Here is a 22993-nt window from a genome sequence, read left to right as displayed (position 1 = left end):
GGAATTAGGTTCCATGCATAGGGATGAAACTTATATACCCATCTGCACGTAGATTTCCGACAGAAAACGAAAATATTATCTTTGAGTGAAAATAAAATTATTTTTCAAAATAAGTAAAAGATATGGGTTCAAAACCACACACACGCGATACTTATCGTAACACGCAAGTGTAATTACATATTTCTGATCATGAACGAAAATTCAAACATTGCAAAATTAACACATTAAATTAACCAAATTGGTTCCAGACGGTATTTCAAAATTACAGCTTAAAGTGCACCTGACAATGAAAGTTATCAAAGTAAACAAGATTTTGGACACCAAACACACTTGTTATTACTGTCATAACTTAACTGTTCTATAAGATTAGAAATAAATACACATGGCTTGCATGGTGGCACTAGTCATTACACTTAAAGGATAATCACCACCTCTTGGCCTCTACTGCAATAATTTATGGGTCAGTCGACAAGCATAGTTCGATCTTTTTAGTACACATTAAATTAACTAAAATTAACACAGTAAATTAACGAAACTGGATCCAGACGGTATTTCAAAACTATACCGACAAACTTCTAGGTGATGAAGAAGGTGTCTCCAAAGACGATACAGACAGTCAAATTGATAGACCCTGGCGCCCATGTGTGTATGTGTATACATGGTGATTCCGTGACGATGTTACAAACTTTCAGTGATTATGGAGAAGTATAAATGTACCAATCTGGGGTAAGGGACTCTGGTCCGGAAACGAACATGTAAGAAGTTATAATCGAAAATCTTTCTGATACCTCTGACAGAGGAATACATGTACCGATAATGTTGTTTCCTAAGACTGTAGAGCAGGGAACCCTTCTCCATCATAAATGAAAGTGAGTAACATCATGAGGGAATCATCCTGTACAGCTACATAGATATACAGGCGCTAGCGACTATAACTTCAACGTTCTGTAGCGTCATTGGATGATGTTTCTGGATACAAGTTTATAGCCTCATTTTGCTCCTCAAGACACTCCTCAAGACGCAATCTACATCCTCTAGTAGTTTGCTGGTGTAGTTTTGAAACACACTGCATTACATTGCAATATACAGATGAGAACTACTGTTGATCTAAATTACAGTTTAAGGTGCACCTGACAATGAAAGTTATCGAAGTAAACAATACTACTCCCACGTCTAAATTCGTCAGAAACTCGTCTGTAAACAAGACATCAAAGTCAGCTAAATATTATAGTGAACCTATGCAGGAGTATTAACTTCATCTTGCAGTTCGAAATTTGTGTCATCTTCTGCTGTCACACCATGGAAATTACCTGCCAAATCCCTAAAATAATATACTGTACACCTGTAACACACTTTCACATAATTAAGAAACGAGGTGGCTATACTTTCAATCTCCCAAACATTAAAGCGACTCCACGCTGCCGGACGGTGTGGCCGAGCGGTTCTAGGCGCATCAGTCTGGAACCACACGACCGCTACGATCGCAGGTTCGAATCCTGCCCCGGGCATGGATGTGTGTGATGTCCTTAGGTTAGTTAATTTTAAGTAGTTCTAAGTCTAGGGGACTGATGACCTCACGCTAGGATACTAACTTCATCTTGTAATACCAAACGTTTTCCATCTTCTGCTGAAAATGTCTGACATTACAGTAACACTCACACTAGCGTCTTAAACTGATCTTGCAGCGCAAAAAGTTCGTCTTCTTCTGCTCATACAGCCAACACGTGCCTTCACACAGTGGAGACTACATGACACTTTGATGAAATGGCATACTGAACAGCAGTAATAAACACTCACGTAGGTAAGAAATGAGGACTGCTATTTTTTAAAGTTTCCCAAGTATTGTGGTGACTCCATACCAGAGTACTCGTTTTATCTTGCAATACAAAAAGTTTGTCATATTATACTGATCATGTTAAGCAGACAAGGCCGTGATAGTTTACATAGACAATCGGCACAAAGAACGGAAATAGTATTCTAAGAACAGAAGTTGATATTATATGTGTCGTAACTTTACAGCCTATTTGACGTAACTTGACAGTGGGTGTCAGCTTCTCGATCTTCAAATTCTTGTTACTCGCTTCTTTAGTCGTATCTGATAGTCTACATCTAGGAACGATCTTAATCCTTTCCCAGTAGTAATAGCTTACAGTGGCAGTCGAGTCACTTAGACGCACAGTACTGTCTTGAGGATATAACAATGCATTGAGTAACCCACTAACTATTTTGTCCAGAATACGCTGGTGAGTCAAAACGTTATGACCACTGCCCACCGTGACGCTGGATGCAGTCTGGTGGCATTGCGGGCACATGACGTGGTAACAGAAGCATGTAAGTGGAGCAGACACGGACAGGGAATCAACCTAGAAAAGATAAGGCGAGCAAATGGGGGAATCCACTGAGATAAGCGACTTTGAAAAAGGTCACATTATTACTACACATAGCCTGTGAGTGAGTATCTCGAGAACGGCGAAGCTGGTCGAATGTTCACATACTAAGGTCGTGTACATGTATAGGACAGTGAAACTACCACTAGGCGCTAAATGACTGTACGTCCACGATTCTTCGCAGAACGTGGGGTTCGGATGCTTGTCTGCTCTGTAACGTAGGACAGATGGTGATCTGGTTCATCTCTGTCGAAACGCACATGTCGACCCAACGACATCGTCATTTGAGATTGCAGTGGGCACGCAACCATCGGGATTCGACAGACGATTCATGGAAACGTGTCGGCTCTTCCGGTCCTTCGGGTAAATCACATGTTTGCTACTCTAGGTCGGTGGTCGTCTCCGCAAACGCCGTCACTGAGGTGAAAGGCGCATCAGAACGTGAGACGCGGCACGGACGCAGGCTGGTGGGAGCAGTATTATGCTACTGGAAACAGTCTCCTGCGAACGCATGGGACCTGCGGTAGTAATCGGATACACGCTGACAGCTGTGAACTACCTGCATTCTTTCACGCTTGATGGCAACTCCGACAGCGATGTCATCTTTCAGCAGTATAGTTGTCCATGTCTCGGAGTCAAAACCCCGCTAAAGTGGTTTGAGGTCATTATAGAGAACTCACGTTGATGTCTCGGCGACCAAATTCGTCTGATATAAATCCAATGAAACCCATTTGGATCCATATCGGGCGCCATCACAGCGTACGCGATTCAGTGGCCGGTTATTTAGGCGAATTACGTGACCTGTCTGTAGACATCTAACGCCACATACGTCCACAATCTAGCAACAAACTTCGGATCCCTCACACGCAGAATCAGTGATGTATTTCGTTTCAAAGACGGACAAACAAGCTAGTAAGCAAGTGGTCATAAAGTTTTGGCTCATCAATGTATTTCTTCTGCTATTCGTCGATGTTATAAACTAGACAGTGTGGTACAAATACGAGTAGTCCGAAATGTGACCAATGACTGTCCTGCTATTTGAGTTTTAGATTGGATATGTAAGTAGGTTACTTGTTCAGGCAGTCTACAACTGAACATTATTATAGCGATTGGTATTGTATATTTGCAGGTATCGTTCTTCATTTACCAGAGTAATACTCTACACTATCTGCTGCGAGTGCTGTATGAAGCCAGGAGATTCAACAGGCAAGGAAAAGACAGCGAGGACATCCGCCACCATTACCAAAGACTGTCACACCACATGTTCATCTTTATGGAGGTCAGAACCTACAGATTTCTATATCATGTATTCTATTGCACGTGACACGTTCCCACTCATGGAAACGTTTCTATCTAATTAGTATTTGCAACTGGGTCAAATACTTACATACGCGAAAGACATTTTATATTAGATTGATGATGAGGAGCTTCAGTTCTGATTTTATAACTCCTTAGCAGAGTAAACATCTTTATTTCAACGATGGAGCAAAGTGATGTTTGTTACAGTAGTTGAACAAACTAATGTGAATTCACAGATAATATGGTGGAAGGCCAGAGCTTGACACCCATAAAGTGGAAAATCTCCTGAAGACCGTTGCACATAAATCCTGAATGACATTCGAGGGATTATGTATCGTTCTTTGCCCTTCCCTTGAGAGCTTCTGAAAGAAGTAAAGGACTTTTAACTTATTTTTCAAAATATAATTAATACCGAAATTTGATTGCCGAGGTAGCAAATAAATGTCACTACGTAAATAATATGAGTAAAATAAAAGTAAATTGTGACAAGATCCACCCAACTTTTCCGGTGTGGTTGTTCATGGATGACATAGTCCCCGGTCTAGTTCCCACTGTCCTTAAGTGCACACATACGAAATTACGCTTTGGGACATTCCAGCTGAAAATTTTGCAGCTTTCTCGTTGAAGCTGACCAACTTCTACTGTATCAACGACTCGCGAATAACTCTTACATCTAAATAACTTCCAAAAGTCATCCAGGTAGTCACGTATGTAAATGGCACTCAATATTTGAAATATAAAAGTCGTATTAGTGGGGATACTATGATATTAGAAGTTGGAATCACCCGCTGAAAATAATGACTGTGCCTCTGACTAATTGTAGTCTTAGCAGTATCAAAGCTAATAGGAATATTTTGTTTATGCAATTCCGGTCGCAGCCTGCTCCGTAACAATTTCATCTAGAAGTAAATTTAAGCCGGCCGGTGTGGCCGAGCGGTTCTAAGCGCTTCAGTCTGGAACCGCGCGACCGCTACGGTTGCAGGTTCGAATCCTGCCTCGGGCATGGATGTGTGTGATGTCCTTATGTCAGTTAGGTTTAAGTAGTTCTAAGTTCTAGGGTACTGATGACCTCAGATGTTAAGTCCCATAGTGCTCAGAGCCATTTGAACCATTTTAGAAGTAAATTTACTTTTTTTCCCCTGTATTTAGAGTAAAACGCAGTTTCTTCAGTATCGATAGCAGATGTGCGATTGTTGTCACAGTTGCAATAATTAAACATTAAGGCAATTCATCCCACTGTAAAAGGCGAGTTCATCTCCAACGTTCCAGAGAATCAGCGACTGACTACGTCATACTTAGATAGCAGTGCCCCTTACCGACAGAACGATACTACATAATGATCGCGGTCATGCTGATGTTCAGCGCACTTTCAAATACGATACTTATACATGAGGAAATGAAATAACTGGTGTAGTGAATACTGGTAGATTATAAAATAAGCTCCGAATATGAGATAAGAAAGACGTTTATATGTTGACATTATTTCGTTCACCCACTGAATAAAAGACTATAACACAGTTCAGTCGTAGACGTACAAAACATTATTTTCTTTTTTTTTTTTCAGGTGTCCATGATACAGGCTCTCGCTGGCTGGGTCTCCACGCCTCTACTGACCCGCGCTTTTCTGACATCCGACGACGATTCTGTTGAATCCTCTCGCCAGTTTCCCGTGCCTCTATGGTTCCCTGGAAATATATACTTGTCACCAACATACGAAATACTTTATATTGTTCAGTTCCTCTGTATAATAGTGGCGCCTCAAACTTCGATTTGTATAGATGTTTTCTTCATACACATGATGTTGATGGTTGCAGCAGAGCTAGAAGTTTTGAATGCCAATATTTCTGCTATGAAGAAAGTTAAACTAAGATTTCAGAGTTCTGAGTATCAGGAGCAGAGACCATGGAATAAAGAAAAGCATGAAGAAGTGGACATTAACGGTTACTCTCTAGTTTCTAACACTGGCAGTTCATCGACGGAGGATGTCTTAGACGAAAATATGAATCTGCTACTAGTGAAGAACATTCAGCACCACCAGGTAATCCTCGGGTAAGCAAGAACGAATCCTGTTTGGACGCACATTTCAGATTATAACTGTCACTCTCCGTTAAACAGTGTGCTGTACTGTAACTTCGTGACACGTTACAACTTTGTACCGTACTGTGAGACCTTTTTCGATATCGTCTGTAGAGTTCAGGGGCAATTACAAAGAGTTTGAAGCTTTGTATGAGAGAGAAAACACAAGGCAGACCTAACATCTCAGTCACGACGAACATTTCCCGCAACGGTGACGATGGGAGTTCGCCCGTGGTCTAACAAGTTTTGGTATGTCTGGAAGTTTTGAAGTAAATACGATTCGTTTTCTTATGTCACACCATAATTTACAAAACGATTTGATCTATGGACTTTTTAAAGTAGTTCTGTTGACTATGGTTCAAGAAAACTGAGCAAATCCCATTACACTTCTAGTGATTCGATTTACTAATTCGATTTACTAATTCGATTTTACTAACTTTAGGCTAGATTAACTAAATTTGTTTCACCCTTAAATGCTACACAGCTACTACATTGTCTGTACAGATAAGAAATATGTTGCCATCCACTGCGTTAATGCGGTGAAGTAAACCTAAGCTCATTTATTTTAGTTTATTTGATGTCACCGTATTACAGAAATATGAAATTCTACTAGTGTCTACAATGATTTTTCTAGAATACAATGTTGGTAATGTAAATGTTGTTTCAGATCTGTGTCCCTCTTGCAGAGAGTGATGAATGTATCAATCTTCATCCTTCTTTTCGTCAACATGACTGGCTTATGTGCCTGTCTGTTTGTTACCGCTGTGGTAAGTAAATTCTTCAATTTCTTTATTTTCTTGGCCTATAGAAAGATATTGGTCAACAGCGAGGAATGTTATATGCTGTTCGTGTCTGTTGTAACAAACATCTACGCATGTGACCAGCTTACTGTATTGATGCCTAAGTCTTCCTCGAAAAGTTTTATCCCCCACACTTTCCTCCATTATGTAACTGACTGATGCTTGAGGCCTCAGGGGGGTGTTCTATCAACCAATCTCTTCCTTTAGTCAAGTTGTGCCATAAACTTTTTTCTCCAATTCAGATCATTACCTCCTTATTAGTGTCCAGAAAATCATAGAAAGTGATTAATAAAAGTGTTTGGAACGTGTCAGTCACAGTATAGGAATTTAGAGTAACGGTGCACCTGTTGGTTGTTCTGTCTCTCATTTCACTATCCCTTCTAACTTTCAGCATTCTTCTGTTAAACCACATGTCAAAAGCTTCTATTCTCTTCTTGTCTGAAATGCTGGTCGTCTACTTTTCATTTCCAGTCCAGAGAAATACTCACAACAAGGACTTCCTAACACTTAAATCTATATTACAGGTTAGGAAAACTTTTTTTTTTTTTTTTTTTTTTTGCTTGTCTCCTCTCTCTCTCTCTACTTCGTCCATCATCTTGCTGCACAGTTAGCTGATTTACTACGGAGACTAGTAGCGTTTTATTTGCTAATTTGATTCACAAGAGACAGTCCATCCCATTCAGCTGTTCTTCCAGGCTCTTTGCTGTCTTGACAGAATTACAAACATATTGGTAAACTTCAAAGTTCTTTTTTTTTCCTCTAGATTTTAGCTCTCTCTTCAAATTTTCCCTTAGATTTCCCTTAGTGCTTGCTCATTGTACAAATTGAATAACATTGAGGACAGACTCCAACCTGTCTCACTCTTCTGATCCACTGAATCCCTCTCATGTCCTTCTACTCTTATATCTGTAGTTTGGTTTTTGCACAAGTTGTAAATAACTTTTTGCTCCCTGCATTTTATTCTGACTACACTCTAACGACGCGCCATGAAGGAATTATCCGAAAGAGATGGAAGTCGGTGGATGTAATGTTCCGGGTGGTTATAATTAAACTTTCCCTATTTAACACATTATGACACGGAAACTAATCACTGTATGAGCAGCAAACATGGTAGCATTAATGAACAGAATATGGGGTGCATGATTTCCATGTGTCACAGTGCTACCATCCAGTTCCAACTATGGCCACCAAGTGCCGTGATCAGTCATCACTAGACAACTTTTTTTTTTTGCTTTATTTTATTTGCAATTCCCCATCGTGGGTGGGCTGGCAACAGCATAGGTGGTGCTCTTCAGCTAAGAGATATTACAAGTAGACAGGAAGACATTTATAACAATAATTATAAAGAAGAAATCATGTCGGAACATAAGAGAAGAAAGCATACAAAAAGTGACCACTGTAAAACGAATGTAAAAGTTTAAAAAAAGTATTTTACACAAAAAACACTCCGTAAGGATTAAAAGGCACCAGGAAAAGTACGGCCGGAGCATAAAAAGTCGCAAAACGATTATAACAGCCACGGCCAGACGGCATATCACGGAACAATCATGGACTAGATACAGAGTCCTGGTCCCTCTACATGGCGACAACTTGAGGTAACCACCTCGACGCTTCGGCAGCAGTACTTGCTGTGTCAGTAGGCAGCGTGTGTAACTCTGCTCAGCCGTATGTCCTGACCTGCTTCCCTGGCTTCTTGTGTTAACTGAAGAAGGTGTCTTAATTTTTACTCAGCTGCTCCAAGTAAATTATATGCACTGCAACAGTACAATCGAATCAACAATGCGAATAGGTTTCTCTAAATATTCAAATGCTACTAACTTAGGTTTGCCTTTCTTCAACCTATCTTCTAAGTCGTAGGGCCAGTATTACCACGGCTGCTCTTACATTTCTCAAAAACCCAAACTTATCTTTCCTGAGGCCATTTTCTAACAATTTTTCCATTATTCTCTAATAATTCATGCCACTACTTGGCAGTACTGACTTCTCAAACTGATAGTTCGGTAATATTTACACCTGTCAGCATATGTATTTTTATGATTAGGACTATTACGTTCTTCTTGTGGTCAGATGGTATTCAGCCTGTCTCGTATGCGTTGCACACGGGTGACTACTTTTTACATGGCCGGCTCTCCCTAGGATCTCAATCATTCTGAGGGAATGACTTCTACTCCAGAGGCCATGTTCCGTCTTGGGCAGTGCTCTGTCAAATTATTCTCGCAAAGTTCATCTGACTTACCTTAAACACTTACATTTAGGCTTGTCCGTTCAACCATCCTTCAGCTACAGTTTTTAGTAACAACTCAAATCGTAATATGTAGCCAAACAATCTCTGTCTTATTGACTGTACAGATAGGAAAGCAGAACAAAGGCTCTATGTGTCTAGAGTCATGTAGTATTCTGCAGCAAAGCCTAGTTCATCATTGTTAACAATGCAGACTTACCAGTGAGTGAAGAACAAGTTGCATTAAGAAAGGAGCGTGGAATGTGCACTCCTTGTTTTTCTCTGTTTTGAAAGGGAAGAACGGCATTATAATTTTTATCCTTACCACGTCTGTATATGTATCGCACTGGACGCTCTTGTCATTTTGCCTCTTCATCATACTTCTTGTATGGTTGTGTCGTGTATCGCTGATTGCACTGTTCACACCTATAAATAGCAATATTTTTACCGCCTTCATATTGTAACGAAGTAAAATTATGTTACATTTTAAAAAATTGATTTCTAATCTGAAGGTTGTGTGCAAATCAAGTTCACATACTGACCATTGCTTGTTCAATTGAGCTATCTCTTGGTATGCAACGCATCACTCGGTGGTGGGGATACAAAATCTCTTCCCCCCATAACAAGCCCATCGGGGCCCTTGCTCCATGGACTAGTGATGCGGAGGATGGAAATGGGTATCACTACAGAACGATAATAACACAGGTACACTCACCTCCAAAAAGTCATCGACTTCACTGTGTATAGGGAGAGACATATTGCCTGTGAATTAAATTAAAACTTGTGCCCATCCATCATTTCTGACAAAGGTTTGTGGGATGTTTTTTTTTATTGTAAGATAATCGCTGCGACTGGAAATAACTTCCCAAATATTCCCAACTGGAAACCCGTCTTGCTCCACGCCACATCGCCCATTATTTAGCTCAAAAGACCCTGATTCTACAATGGTCCATTGCTCGGACATCCTGTTCTTCCTAAAGGATGAGAAGTAATCGTCACAGCCAGAAGCTACATGTGGTCAGTAGGTATAGTTCAGGACTCACAGGCACTGGATGGTAAGGATAGGAGCTTTCTGATGATGACTGAAATGGTGAAAACCCAAGTCTTAGTGGTGACAGCTGGCAGTGGCTGAGATCTGCAGCTATGGCTCAATGGCAACAGGTAGTCAGAGTCAAGAACAGGGCCGACATGTGGCAGAGGCAAGTGACAGACTGTAGTGAGTGACATGGGACAGGAACTTGGAGCAACACATGACAGAGAATTTGTGGGATATAATATCTGGAGCTCAAGGCTGATAAGTGGCAGCAGCTGTAGCTTAGAGGCAACATGTGACTTGGGCCAAGCTCAGGGGTGATGAGTGGCCTTATAACCAGCAGGTGGCAGGGGAAGTGTTCCAGAAGTCACAGGTGGCAGGAGCCACGAAAAATACGGGACAGGGGTTGAGACACAGGGGCAGTGACTGGCAAGTGTCGAAGATAAGCGGCAGCAAGTGACACGAGCAGGCACATGAGTGGAGTGATGGCATGGACCAAGCCTCCGAGGCATCTCATGTAACTTCCCTACTGCTTTTATTGAGACTGACAGAAGAAATCTTGTGGTTGTGTTTAGTCAATATTTCCCCTCTCTCCTTACTAAAATATATAATGAGTAGTATAGCTGTGTGCATTTTGGCGCAGTGTCCATTGTTGCAAGATTTTCGATGGTATCATTGTCATATTTCTCCGTCTGGCCCTCTAATATTAGAGGCCACGTGTATAAAAAGGCGGGAAGTTCGAAAATTTTGCGAAAATTCAAAAAATTAATGGTTTTCCTCCACTCCTCTAACGTCACAGCTCAAAGACCAACTGATGTATAAAATCCAAGTCGATGGCCTTCAATATGGCCTCCACAACACAAGAATCCCAAATATGGACCTAGGGCCATGGTCCTAAATATACAATCCATTATTGCTGACCTGAGGATACCGAAATGGACTGTATGGTTGCAAAATTTCCTCAGCCTTGTGACATCAAAATCTAATATGGAATACTTAGTGAATACTGAGATATCTGTGTGACTGGCAGGTCACCTGTCCAAAAGCAGCAAATTCTATGTAAAAAATAGTGAAAAATTAAATAATAAATCGTTCCCGCTCCTATGATGCTACAGTCTACATGTGCTATGCTCATATTTAATGTTTAAACAATTTCAAATCCCTCTGACATCACTATTGAAGAACTGACTTTTGGTAAGTTTAAAACTGCATATAGTAGTAATAGAACAGGAACAATTACATCTTTATTTACGACAAAAAATACGGGGAAAGTTCCCTTCCACACAGTCAGAGCATCCACATAGACCACCACCCCATATGCTCCTGTGTCCTGCAGTGTGCTTTGTGTGTGCAAATTCAGCCACCACCCAGGTTGAGCAGAGCATGCCCCAGTACCAACAGACAACTCCACCACCAGTATAGGCTAAATACATGAACACTCCAGGTATGCTTGGCGTGTGTCAACAACAGATCATCACCAGCCAGCAAAAACGTGGACTGGCCATCACATCTTGCTGGTTCTGAGGACCAGTGTTGGGTGACTGTCAGGATACAGCTTCAGTCAGCACACCACATGGCATCACAAACGTAGTGCAATATGCCTCAAGACTAACAGTTGAGGATTTTCATGCCATACAGTTGGAATGTGAGCAGACGCCAGTCACCTGTGGTATGCAATGAGTGATGTGACCCCACCACAACTGACAGTATTAGATCTGATACACAGATTTCAGACACATTTCTAAAACTACAGGTCATTTGGAATATTAGATTAGATTAATTATTCATTCCATAGACCCACAAAAGAAGGGATCCTCCTAGGTGTGGAACATGTCAGATGAACACATTACAAACATGTAATTAGAAAAACTTGAGTTTCATTAATTTTAATGATCCTCAGTCAATAAACAGTAAAATTATGTCCATTAATTAAAATTAAACTTTTAATATTTACAGGTTTAATACTTACATCTGCTTTCATTAAATCCATCATTCACACTGTATCTAGTTACTTGGCTATTACAACCAAGTATTGTCAAAAATTAAAGTAAATTATTCATTTCAATGATCTCAGTTAAGAACAGTCAAATTATGTGCAAGATTTTAAATTAAACTTCCACTATTTACAGACTTAAGACTTACATCTGCTTTCCACACGTCCATCATTCACACGGTAGGTAATTACTTGGCTTTTACAACCAAGTATTGTCAAAAATTGAGGTATAATAAATTTTCATTAAAATGATCTACTGCACTTGCTGAGAAATTCGTGGGTGGAATAGGAGTTGGCCAAATTATTTTTAAATTGTGCCTTGTCTGAAACTAAACTCTTAATGGTTACTGATAACTTATTGAAAATATGCATCGCTGAACACTGGTCTCCTTTCTGGGCAAGAGTAAGTAATTTTAAATCTTTATGCATATTGTTATTATTCCTAGTATTCATACTGTGTACTAAACATTAGTTATAAAAAGAGATATATTATTTACAACAAACTTCATTAAGGGATAAATATACTGAGAAGCTGTGGTTAGTATGCCCAATTCTTTGAATAGGTTTCGACATGATGTTCTTGGATTTACACTACAAGTTACTCTTATTATACGCTTCTGTACTCTAAAAATCTTTTCTCAGTTTGTTGAATTACCCCAAAATATGATACCATATGACATAATGGAGTCAAAATAAGCAAAATATGCCAGTTTTTTTTATATTTATATCTCCTATGTCTGACATCATTTGCATAGCAAACACAGACTTGTTTAGGCACTTTATCAGTTCGTTAGTATGTTGCTCCCAACTTAATTTATTATCAAGTCTTAATCCCAAGAATTTTACACTCTCGACTTCTCATATTTCCATGTCATCATATTTTATACACACTCTAGAAGAAAATCTCTTGGAAGTTCTGAACTGCATTTAGTGGGTCTTTTCATAGTTTAATAACAGTGAATTGGCTATGAACCACTTATTAAAGTCAGTAAACATTTGATTAGCTGACGTTTCCTAATTTGTATTTGATTTACTATTTATTGCAATGTTTGTATCATCTGCAAATAAGACAAACTTGGCATCTGGTAACGTAACAGATGACAGGTCATTAATATACACAAGAAAAAGTAGTGGACCTAGTATTGAACCTTGGGGAACACCACATGTAATTTCTTCCCAGACACATGATGTCTGATTGCCTACTGCTGAAGTGTTACATAATGACACCCCTTGTTTTCTATTAGTAAGATATGACTGAAACCACTTTACAGCACTACCAGTGATGCCATAATATATTAATTTACTTATAAGAATGCTGTGAGTCACACAGTCAAAAGCCTTTGACAGGTCACAGAAAATGCCAGTTGCTTCTAATTTGCTGTCTAATGAATTAAGGACATTTTCACTGTAAGTGTAAATAGCCTTCTCAATATCAGAACCCTTAAAAAACCCAAACTGTGACTTTGACAGTATGTTATTTTCACTAAGGTGCTTCAGTAAATGCTGGAACATAACCATTCAAATTTTTTTAAAAAGCTGGCAAAAGTGAGATCGATTGGTAATTTGACGGCATTTCTTTTTCCTCTTTCTTGTGGAGAGGTATAACTTCAGCAAATTTAAGCCAGTTCGGAAATGTTTCTGTGTAAGTGATGGATTACACAGATAACTTAAGATATAACTAAGCTCACATGAACACTCTTTTATTAACTTTGTTGATATGTTATCATAACCATTAGAATGCTTTGATTTCAAGGACTTTATGATGGATTCTATTTCTTTGGGTGAAGTAAGTATCAATTCCATTTTACTGAGATTGATTGTGTGCACCGGTCTCAGATATTCCATTGCATTATTTACTGAACCTGACAACCCCATGCCATCAGTAACTCTTATTTTGCAAAACACAGTGTAAATTTTAGCTTCCAGTACCTGGAAACTTTGCACATACAGTAGTAGCTTTGTTTACATACAGTTGCCACTAGGCCTAATTTTCGTAAACGTGTTTTTCTTCTTTTTTTCGGTAATCTAACTTATTTTCAGTAAAGTAAGTTTGTTTACGTATGATTGAGACTAGACTTTTGTAAAAGTGTTTTCTTGTTTTTCAGTAATTTAATTTGACTTATTCTCGCTAAAGTAAGATTTTTATCATGAGTGAAAAGTGCCTGATGTGCCATAGAATTGTTAGCTCTGGGGTTTGGTGTGATGGCTGCAGTAGTTTTTTCCATTGGGATGACTGTAGCGGCGTGGGAAATGGGGAAGTGTATCAGATTCATCAGTGGTTCTGTAGGATATGCAGTAGAGATAAGAAAATAGTGGAACAGGAGGGGAAAGTTGCTGCCCTTCAGGCACAGTTAGAGCAGGCTAGGGAAGATCTGAACAGGTTAAGGAGGGACAAGGGTAAAGAGATATGGAAGTGGCAACAGGTAATAGGAGGAACAGACCTAGAACTTTGTCACACAGCTTTGTGGTTAATGCGAAGAATAAGTTTGACCTGTCGTTTCAGTTAGAAACTAATGAGCCTCAGACAGAGGTAGGTGTAGAGAGAGTACAACAAACCTTCAGTAGAAAATTGAATAAGAATGTAGGGAAGTCAGCAAAGAGAAAGAAAGTTTTGTTAATAGGTAGTTCACATGCCAGAGGGTAGGCCAACTTTTGCAGGATCGCAATACCAGGTCACAATTTTTTTTTAACCTAGTGCTTGTCTGGGTCTGGTGACAGAGGATTTAGGTTCACTCTGTAAAGATTTTAGCAAAGAAGACACCTAGGTTATTGTGGGTGGGCCAGGCAATAGTACTGACAGATATTCTGGGTACAATATAGAATGTGACCTGGCAAAGATTGCATCAGCAACGAGACAACCAGTGTTGAGTTGGTGTCTGTTCTGAGACGCCATGACCGACCTCATTTAAACTCTTCTGTCGGGAGAGTTAATTTGGAGTTGGAACCACTACTTGGGTCGGGTGCGGGGTCACATATTGGTTTGGCTCCTGTTGATTCTCTCAGTAGGCGGGATTATACTACACATGGCCTACACCTCAACAGGAAAGGGAAGGGTAAACTGGCTGGGCTAATAGCAGGAAATGTGAGGGGGGGGAGGCACTGCCATGAGTGGTAATATACCAGTGGTCATAGGTGTTGGAATAGCACCTTTTTTGGGATAGGTTGGGCAGAACGAAGTCAAGTTCTGAGAGAAGTAAAGATTGAAACAAACCTTCAGTTTGAGAAAGAAATCAAACAGCATAATCCTGGCACATTGGATCAGCGAACACAGCTGTTGGTTAAAAATGTACAGCAATCAGCAGATATTTTATTTCCACCCAATTTCATCTCAGTAAATGTGAAATGCCAGCTATCTTTAGTGCATCAAAATATTCGAGGGCTTAGAAGTAAAATTAATGAACTACTTATTTGCATTGATGAATTACAGTCACAAACCCAGTTGATATAATCTGCCTCTCTGAACATCATGTGACCACTGGTATAGGTATGTTAAACCTTACAGAATTTAAGTTAGCCTCTTACTTCTGTAGACAAAATATGGAGAAAGGAGGAGTTGCCACATTTGTTAAAACCAGTTTTAAATTTAAGAATATTGATATTAATAAATTTTGCTTAGAGCAGCACTTACAAGCATGTGCAACAGAGATAGAATTTCATAATAGGTTCTTTATAATAGTAGCCATATACAGAGCACCCTCAGGAAATTTCAACCTGTTTATAAACGGTCTTGAAGATTTATTATCTCATCTAAAATTAAAAAAACAAAGAACTAGTGGTTGCTGGTGATTTTTATATACACTCCTGGAAATTGAAATAAGAACACCGTGAATTCATTGTCCCAGGAAGGGGAAACTTTATTGACACATTCCTGGGGTCAGATACATCACATGATCACACTGACAGAACCACAGGCACATAGACACAGGAAACAGAGCATGCACAATGTCGGCACTAGTACAGTGTATATCCACCTTTCGCAGCAATGCAGGCTGCTATTCTCCCATGGAGACGATCGTAGAGATGCTGGATGTAGTCCTGTGGAACGGCTTGCCATGCCATTTCCACCTGGCGCCTCAGTTGGACCAGCGTTCGTGCTGGACGTGCAGACCGCGTGAGACAACGCTTCATCCAGTCCCAAACATGCTCAATGGGGGACAGATCCGGAGATCCTGCTGGCCAGGGTAGTTGACTTACACCTTCTAGAGCACGTTGGGTGGCACGGGATACATGCGGACGTGCATTGTCCTGTTGGAACAGCAAGTTCCCTTGTCGGTCTAGGAATGGTAGAACGATGGGTTCGATGACGGTTTGGATGTACCGTGCACTATTCAGTGTCCCCTCGACGATCACCAGTGGTGTACGGCCAGTGTAGGAGATTGCTCCCCACACCATGATGCCGGGTGTTGGCCCTGTGTGCCTCGGTCGTATGCAGTCCTGATTGTGGCGCTCACCTGCACGGCGCCAAACACGCATACGACCATCATTGGCACCAAGGCAGAAGCGACTCTCATCGCTGAAGACGACACGTCTCCATTCGTCCCTCCATTCACGCCTGTCGCGACACCACTGGAGGCGGGCTGCACGATGTTGGGGCGTGAGCGGAAGACGGCCTAACGGTGTGCGGGACCGTAGCCCAGCTTCATGGAGACGGTTGCGAATGGTCCTCGCCGATACCCCAGGAGCAACAGTGTCCCTAATTTGCTGGGAAGTGGCGGTGCGGTCCCCTACGGCACTGCGTAGGATCCTACGGTCTTGGCGTGCATCCGTGCGTCGCTGCGGTCCGGTCCCAGGTCGACGGGCACGTGCACCTTCCGCCGACCACTGGCGACAACATCGATGTACTGTGGAGACCTCACGCCCCACGTGTTGAGCAATTCGGCGGTACGTCCACCCGGCCTCCCGCATGCCCACTATACGCCCTAGCTCAAAGTCCGTCAACTGCACATACGGTTCACGTCCACGCTGTCGCGGCATGCTACCAGTGTTAAAGACTGCGATGGAGCTCCGTATGCCACGGCAAACTGGCTGACACTGACGGCGGCGGTGCACAAATGCTGCGCAGCTAGCGCCATTCGACGGCCAACACCGCGGTTCCTGGTGTGTCCGCTGTGCCGTGCGTGTGATCATTGCTTGTACAGCCCTCTCGCAGTGTCCGGAGCAAGTATGGTGGGTCTGACACACCGGTGTCAATGTGTTCTTTTTTCCATTTCCAGGAGTATAGATGTCCTGAAAAACACTGTCAGTGTACAGTTACTGAAATCAGTTACATTTTCATTCAGTTTAATTTCTACTGTAAATTTTCCAACTATTGTATACAAACGATCTAAGACCGCCATTGAGATATATTTTTATAGACAATTCTAGGCAACTAAACCACATTACAAAACCTGTAGTAAATGGGCTATCTGACCATGATATGCAACACCTAACATTAAATTTTGAAAATTGTCAGGATAAAACATCTATCAGAACTGAGTACAGAAGGCCAATAAAACAGTCAAAAACTGAGAAATTTAGGAGATTGCTCAAAGAAATTAATTGGATGGATGTTTACAGCATCCAAGACACAAATGGAAAATACAAAACATTCATTAATAAAGTTAGCACCTTATTTGAAAATTGTTTTCCCCTGAAGGTAACTCAAATTAAGCAGAAGTCTAATAAGAAACCATGGATCACACAAGGGATTATGATATCATGTGAGACAAAAAGGAAACTCTATCTGATATGTAGGGACACCTTTGATACTAGCATTGTAGCTCATTACAAAAATTACTGCAAAATATTGAAGAAGGTTATCCAGAAATCTAAACACCTGCATTGTGAGAAGATATACATCCAGCAATAAAATAAAAACAGTATGGGATATAGTTAAGTCAGAGACAGGTAGGACCAGAAATGAGGAGGAACAAATAGCTCTAAAAATAAATGAAACCCTGGTAACAAACGCATGTTATGTTGCAAACCATTTAAACAAGAATTTTGTCTCTGTTTACAGAAATATTACACTAAGCAACTGGTGTGTGTGTGTGTGTGTGTGTGTGTGTTTGTGTGTGTGTGTGTTTATTTTCCACATCACTTGCTGTCCCATAGCCAAAACTTTAGCAATATAGTAAGCTGAACTAAAATTCCTGAAGGAGACCTTACCAGTTGCACAGTTGAATCTCTTGTGGCAGGGCCTACTTGCTGTACAAGCCTGTAATGAAAGGAATTATGACAATGAACTATTGTATTTTGCTGTTTTACTGAAAATAAGCACAGTGGTGAATGGAACTACTACACCCAGCCAATAATAACCCTGTATCAAAGAGATAGACTTATTTCCACAATTTATAAGAAATTAAGGCAAGAACCATCACTAGTGCTAAAGTACTTAAAATTGCTGTGTCAACTTTTATCTGTATGCTGCTTATTCAACAGAAGAAAATATATAACTAAGTAGGCTATCACCAGAGCAAAGACTTCGTCTGAGGTAAATAAATGCTTAATTTTTTAATACGTTTGTAAAAAAACTCTCTAAGAGGTTAGATGTGGTTGCATAATTTGTTCATACTCATATAATTACAGTAAAATAAAGTGACTATTTAATATTTGAACAAAAGTGAAACTAAACTGGTTAACATTGATGAATCAGAAATGTGTTATGCAGCTGAAAGAATAGCTTTGTGATTTGAAAACTTTGCTACGGTCGCAGGTTCAAATCCTGCCTCGGGCATGGATGTGTGTGATGTCCTTAGGTTTAAGTAGTTCTAAGTTCTAGGGGACTGATGACCACAGATGTTAAGTCCCATAGTGCTCAGAGCCATTTGAACCATTTGAAAACTTTGCCCTGGGATGGCTATACAAACAATGAGTTGATCTGAATATACTGGTATCTGCAAAAGGAATGGAAAATTAGTTTCCCGATAAACTGTAACCTGTTATATATTTCCTCAGAATTGGCAATATTTGGAATTTAGTGACAGCTTCCGATATTGTGCCACAGATTTTTAATCACTATTATTTGGTAACAGGAAATACTCTTGGGGTTATCTGTTCAAGAACTTTATAAGTTTTTATTGGCGTTTGCAATGAGTATCTCACTTATTTTTATTCTTTCTCTCTGCATACTTGGAGGAAGTTCACCCAGAACATCAGAATTATTTCTCTATTGATTACAAGCATTGCTCCTTTCAACTCTCCTACAGGAATAGTAGCTACGAAAGGTGACAGGAAATTTAGAATATCCAATTATGATTAATTTTTGTGTCTTTAATCATGAAATGTTCAACAAGAACTATCATAGAGCAGCCTGACCTCCAACCTGTCCTATGTGGCTGAATCACTGCTGTGAGTTGGGCCTTGCCGACTATTCCCTCCAGGGCAAGGGCACTCCCTGGCGCACGTCAGCTCGCCTGGGTAGGTGCAGATAGTTTGTGCTATCCACCAGACCACCCTATTGTCCATATTCTACATATGTACGGGGCATTTGGTCATCCCTGTTAAGGTGCGCTGACGCAGTGCAGTACCACTGCGTAGATTACGGCCGCATTGCCACGAATACGTTGGTTGCCCACCCCTGCCCACCTGTGCCCGTGGTTGAGTGCTGCTTACAGACGGGCACTTAGCCTGGAACAGCCGCCTTAGGATACTGCTTGTTACATAGAGAACCAGGTCCATTCGTATGAGCGATTCGTGACACTAAACAACCAGTGTCAAAGAAGGCTAACGCGTTATGTTTTGTGCCGAGCAACATCTTATGGGATGCAAAATGTTACACAACCATACCTTCCTCCACGTGCCAAACACACACACACGTTAATCTCCTTATAAATCACCTTACTGGTTGTGCTGTAAACTGCTAAATAACACAATCGCCTTATTCTAATTTATTTCCCAAACCAAAATTTTATTTCCCGCAACAATGATGAGGCGGGGTGTTCGAAATGGTGAAGGCGTGAGGGAGTATTTTAAGTTGAGCGCAACATACGAAGTATAGCTACTGGCAGGAATATTAGGGTTTAACTTCCCGCCGACGACAACGTCGATAAAGATGACCCCCAAGTTGAGACTGTGTGATGTTACTAAAGAAAAGCACCGGTATCCTTCCCGAGTAACGACACTGGCTTTCGCTTTAAGTGATTCACGGAAACCATGGACATCCTAGGACTGGCGGTACAGTATGAATTCGGCGGATGTTGAGACAAAATTGGTAACAGTCTCTGAGAGTGATATCAGAATATCACCAGAGATTTGGGAAAGCTAAAGATCAGTTTAGTCTTGACGCCACACAAATTGATTAACGAGCGAAACATGACACAAATCTAAGCTATTGAAGATTTCACTGACATATGTAGGTGTCATTCATCTTTTCTGTTCATTATCATTGGAACTCCTGCTACCACAGGTCCAGAGCAGAGCAGACTACCATCATGCACACAAGACACTGCACACCATATGTTACTGATGTCTACATCATGCAGCTGAGTTACATCAATGCTCCGATCGAACCGAAACGAACTCTTCACTGACAGTTTCCAGCAGTTTTAAAAACATTGCAAGAACTGTTATGTTGTGCATGGAACTTATTTTGAAGACTATTGAGGTATTTGTTTTCTTGGAAGAGCGGAGCTTATGGGCGTCTTTTATTTTCTTAGCTTGCGTCATATTACTGCAGTGTACCATAATTTCAGTTTTCTAGTGGACTATGTTGCTTCAAACTGATCATGAAATCATTTCCGTTATTCAGTAGTGTTGTTAATTAAAACTTTTAATATGTGAACTGCTAGCTGTTGCAGAGAGACGGGAGTCTGGCAAAGGCGCTGAAGTCACTGCTGACGATATTACCTCTTCTGTACGAAACTGGCTTGTACTGCACCTTCGGGCAGATTTTAACTGATCAGGTAAGCATATTACATACAACCCAAGTTCGTTACAGACTACACTCATTTTTTGGGTTAAAGGAGGTTTACATCACATGAAAACACAAGAGAATTGTTGTAGGAATGACTGAAGCAGTACTATAGGCGTCAGCAGGAGAAATAACTGTAGTTACTGGCAGAATTTTCCGCTAATGGTTATCATATGATATGTTGTAATAGCGATTAGGATAAGCTGAAGATCAGATTCTTTTTTGTAGCATACAGATTGTACAATGAGCAGAGAGCGACACTGGTGAAAACTATTAAAGATTTAATTGGCATATTGTACCGTTACTTAATGGACCTTCTGCTGTGTAGTAGATTCTCTAATGAGCAGTCCATATGACCAAACGAACTGTGATTTGATGTTGCTTGCACCTCAGTAATTTGGCTGTACGTGAGTCTGTTTAAGAAGGATAGCTCGATAATGTTGTAATGATCCTGAAGTCAAATAGTCTATGCATTGCCTAGAATTGTGACTTTATAAAATAAACGGAATAATTAAATAAAAGATAAATGAAGAATTAATAAAGAAGATTCTGTTCTACGTCTGTAGTTGATGTAGATGACGCCAGAGAATTATACTGAATTACGTTTATTCAAGAATGTTGACCTCAAACAACTGGAAAGTGATCCTGTGATAAGCAGTAACAACAAAAACAGAAAGATAACCTCACAAAATGCATTAAAGTTGCGTTGAGAACATTACGAGAATGGTAACAGAATCATCAAGCTAAACAGTCATCATAGACGTTCCTGAAGTCCATCTCGTGATGACAATACATAAAATATTTTCCAGCTCACAATAATTCTGAGTTCAGCATGATGATTTATACATTAATACACGAGAGATAAGAAGTAGAATCTCGTACCCTATCTATTCTAAATTTTCGTAATGCATGTGGAAAAGTTAAAGTTCTGTACTTGAGCACTTTTAGAACTCACAGAAGTTGGCTTCCCTTCAAAAGTTAAAATATTCTAGCGGCCATACACCGTCCAGAATCAATCACCCACACACTCGAATCTTACACGTTCCCTCAGGCATGTCTGACTTTTTCCAGCCCAAAACGTAAAAGTGTCCAGAATTTCTCTGAGCACTATGGCTCTGAGCACTATGGTACTTAACTGCTGTCGTCATCAGTCCCAGGATTTCTCCTTGAGTGCACCGCACAAAAAGTGCATGTCTCCATTTGACTCAAGCGGTATTCTGCCACAGTCTAACTCTCATTGGCTGAAGGCCATCCACACCCAAAGACACATCGTTGTTCTGCAGACATGATTTGAATCAACTAGATCCCTTATCTCGCTAAGCTAATATTAAAACAATATTTAAATGAAAGAAATGTTATAAATATGCTGCCACACTCAGCTCATTTACTGTAGATATAAATGAAGATTTGTTTATAAATAAATAAGCCAGCATTCTTACCCAAGTACAATCACTTTAAATGAGAACAAATTGTTATAGAATATTGTTTAAACACTTATTTAAGTCTGCTAGATAGAAGCATCTTTTGGCACTATTTACAATAGTGTTGCAGCTAAAATATATGATTGACCACTTTTTAAATTACCATCGTTTTTATATTAATTATAATTGTATTTAAATAAAGTTATTGACACAAATATTAGAGTGTTCCTTAAATGATGACAGTAGCATGAGAAGATATGAGGTATTCATGGTGCATTCATTTGCTACGGTATTGTGGAGGATGAGATATTCTGACAAATATTTACATAATGTAAGATATAAAATATTATTAATCAATAAATAAAACAGTTACAGGTACATAGCTTTCAGGGATAATAGATATAGTGCTACGTTTTCATCTGAGATATGGTTTGTTGAAATCCCATAAAGTATTTAAAAGTCGTTAATTCAAAGGTTTATAGTGAAGATATTTAGTTATTGTAAAATATTAATTTCTATACCATTTAAGTTATTGAAAATATCATTGTTTCATTGGATGCGTCTCATTTTTATGAGATCACAGACGTATTCAGATTTGTTTTATTATGTAACTCTGTTTTACTATAGGATTTCTAATAGCTGTAAGCAGGCATGTTTCAGTCTTACACTCTGCCATTTCTGGTGCATTGTCTGTCCTCAAGCTAAACAAGCAATCCCTGTCTAAATTCTATGTGCTGGATTTTACCTGTTTCCAGCAACACCGTTTGCCTTTGTACCAATTGTAAGTAGTCGAATAACTCCCCTACGTACATGTAACTTTCCAGTACGTGGGTAGCATCCATCTTTTCTGTGGATAATCATCACAGTGGACTA

At 40.1% G+C, this 22993-nt stretch overlaps 1 protein-coding gene across 1 annotated transcript in view; it reads left to right on the top strand.

Moving 5' to 3' along the window:
• LOC126199416 (uncharacterized) overlaps positions 1-22993 on the top strand; it is a 39240-nt gene that overhangs the window by 5333 nt on the left and 10914 nt on the right. The window contains exons 2-3 of the mRNA XM_049936369.1: positions 3517-3666; positions 5251-5724. Of these exons, the coding sequence (XP_049792326.1) occupies positions 3517-3666; positions 5251-5724 (624 nt within the window). The remainder of the gene's footprint in view (positions 1-3516; positions 3667-5250; positions 5725-22993) is intronic.

This window comes from Schistocerca nitens, chromosome 1, assembly GCF_023898315.1.
Source record: "Schistocerca nitens isolate TAMUIC-IGC-003100 chromosome 1, iqSchNite1.1, whole genome shotgun sequence".
NCBI lineage: Eukaryota > Metazoa > Arthropoda > Insecta > Orthoptera > Acrididae > Schistocerca > Schistocerca nitens.
The sequence above is the reverse complement of the archived record's forward strand: the minus strand, read 5'-3'. Positions and strand labels throughout refer to the sequence as shown.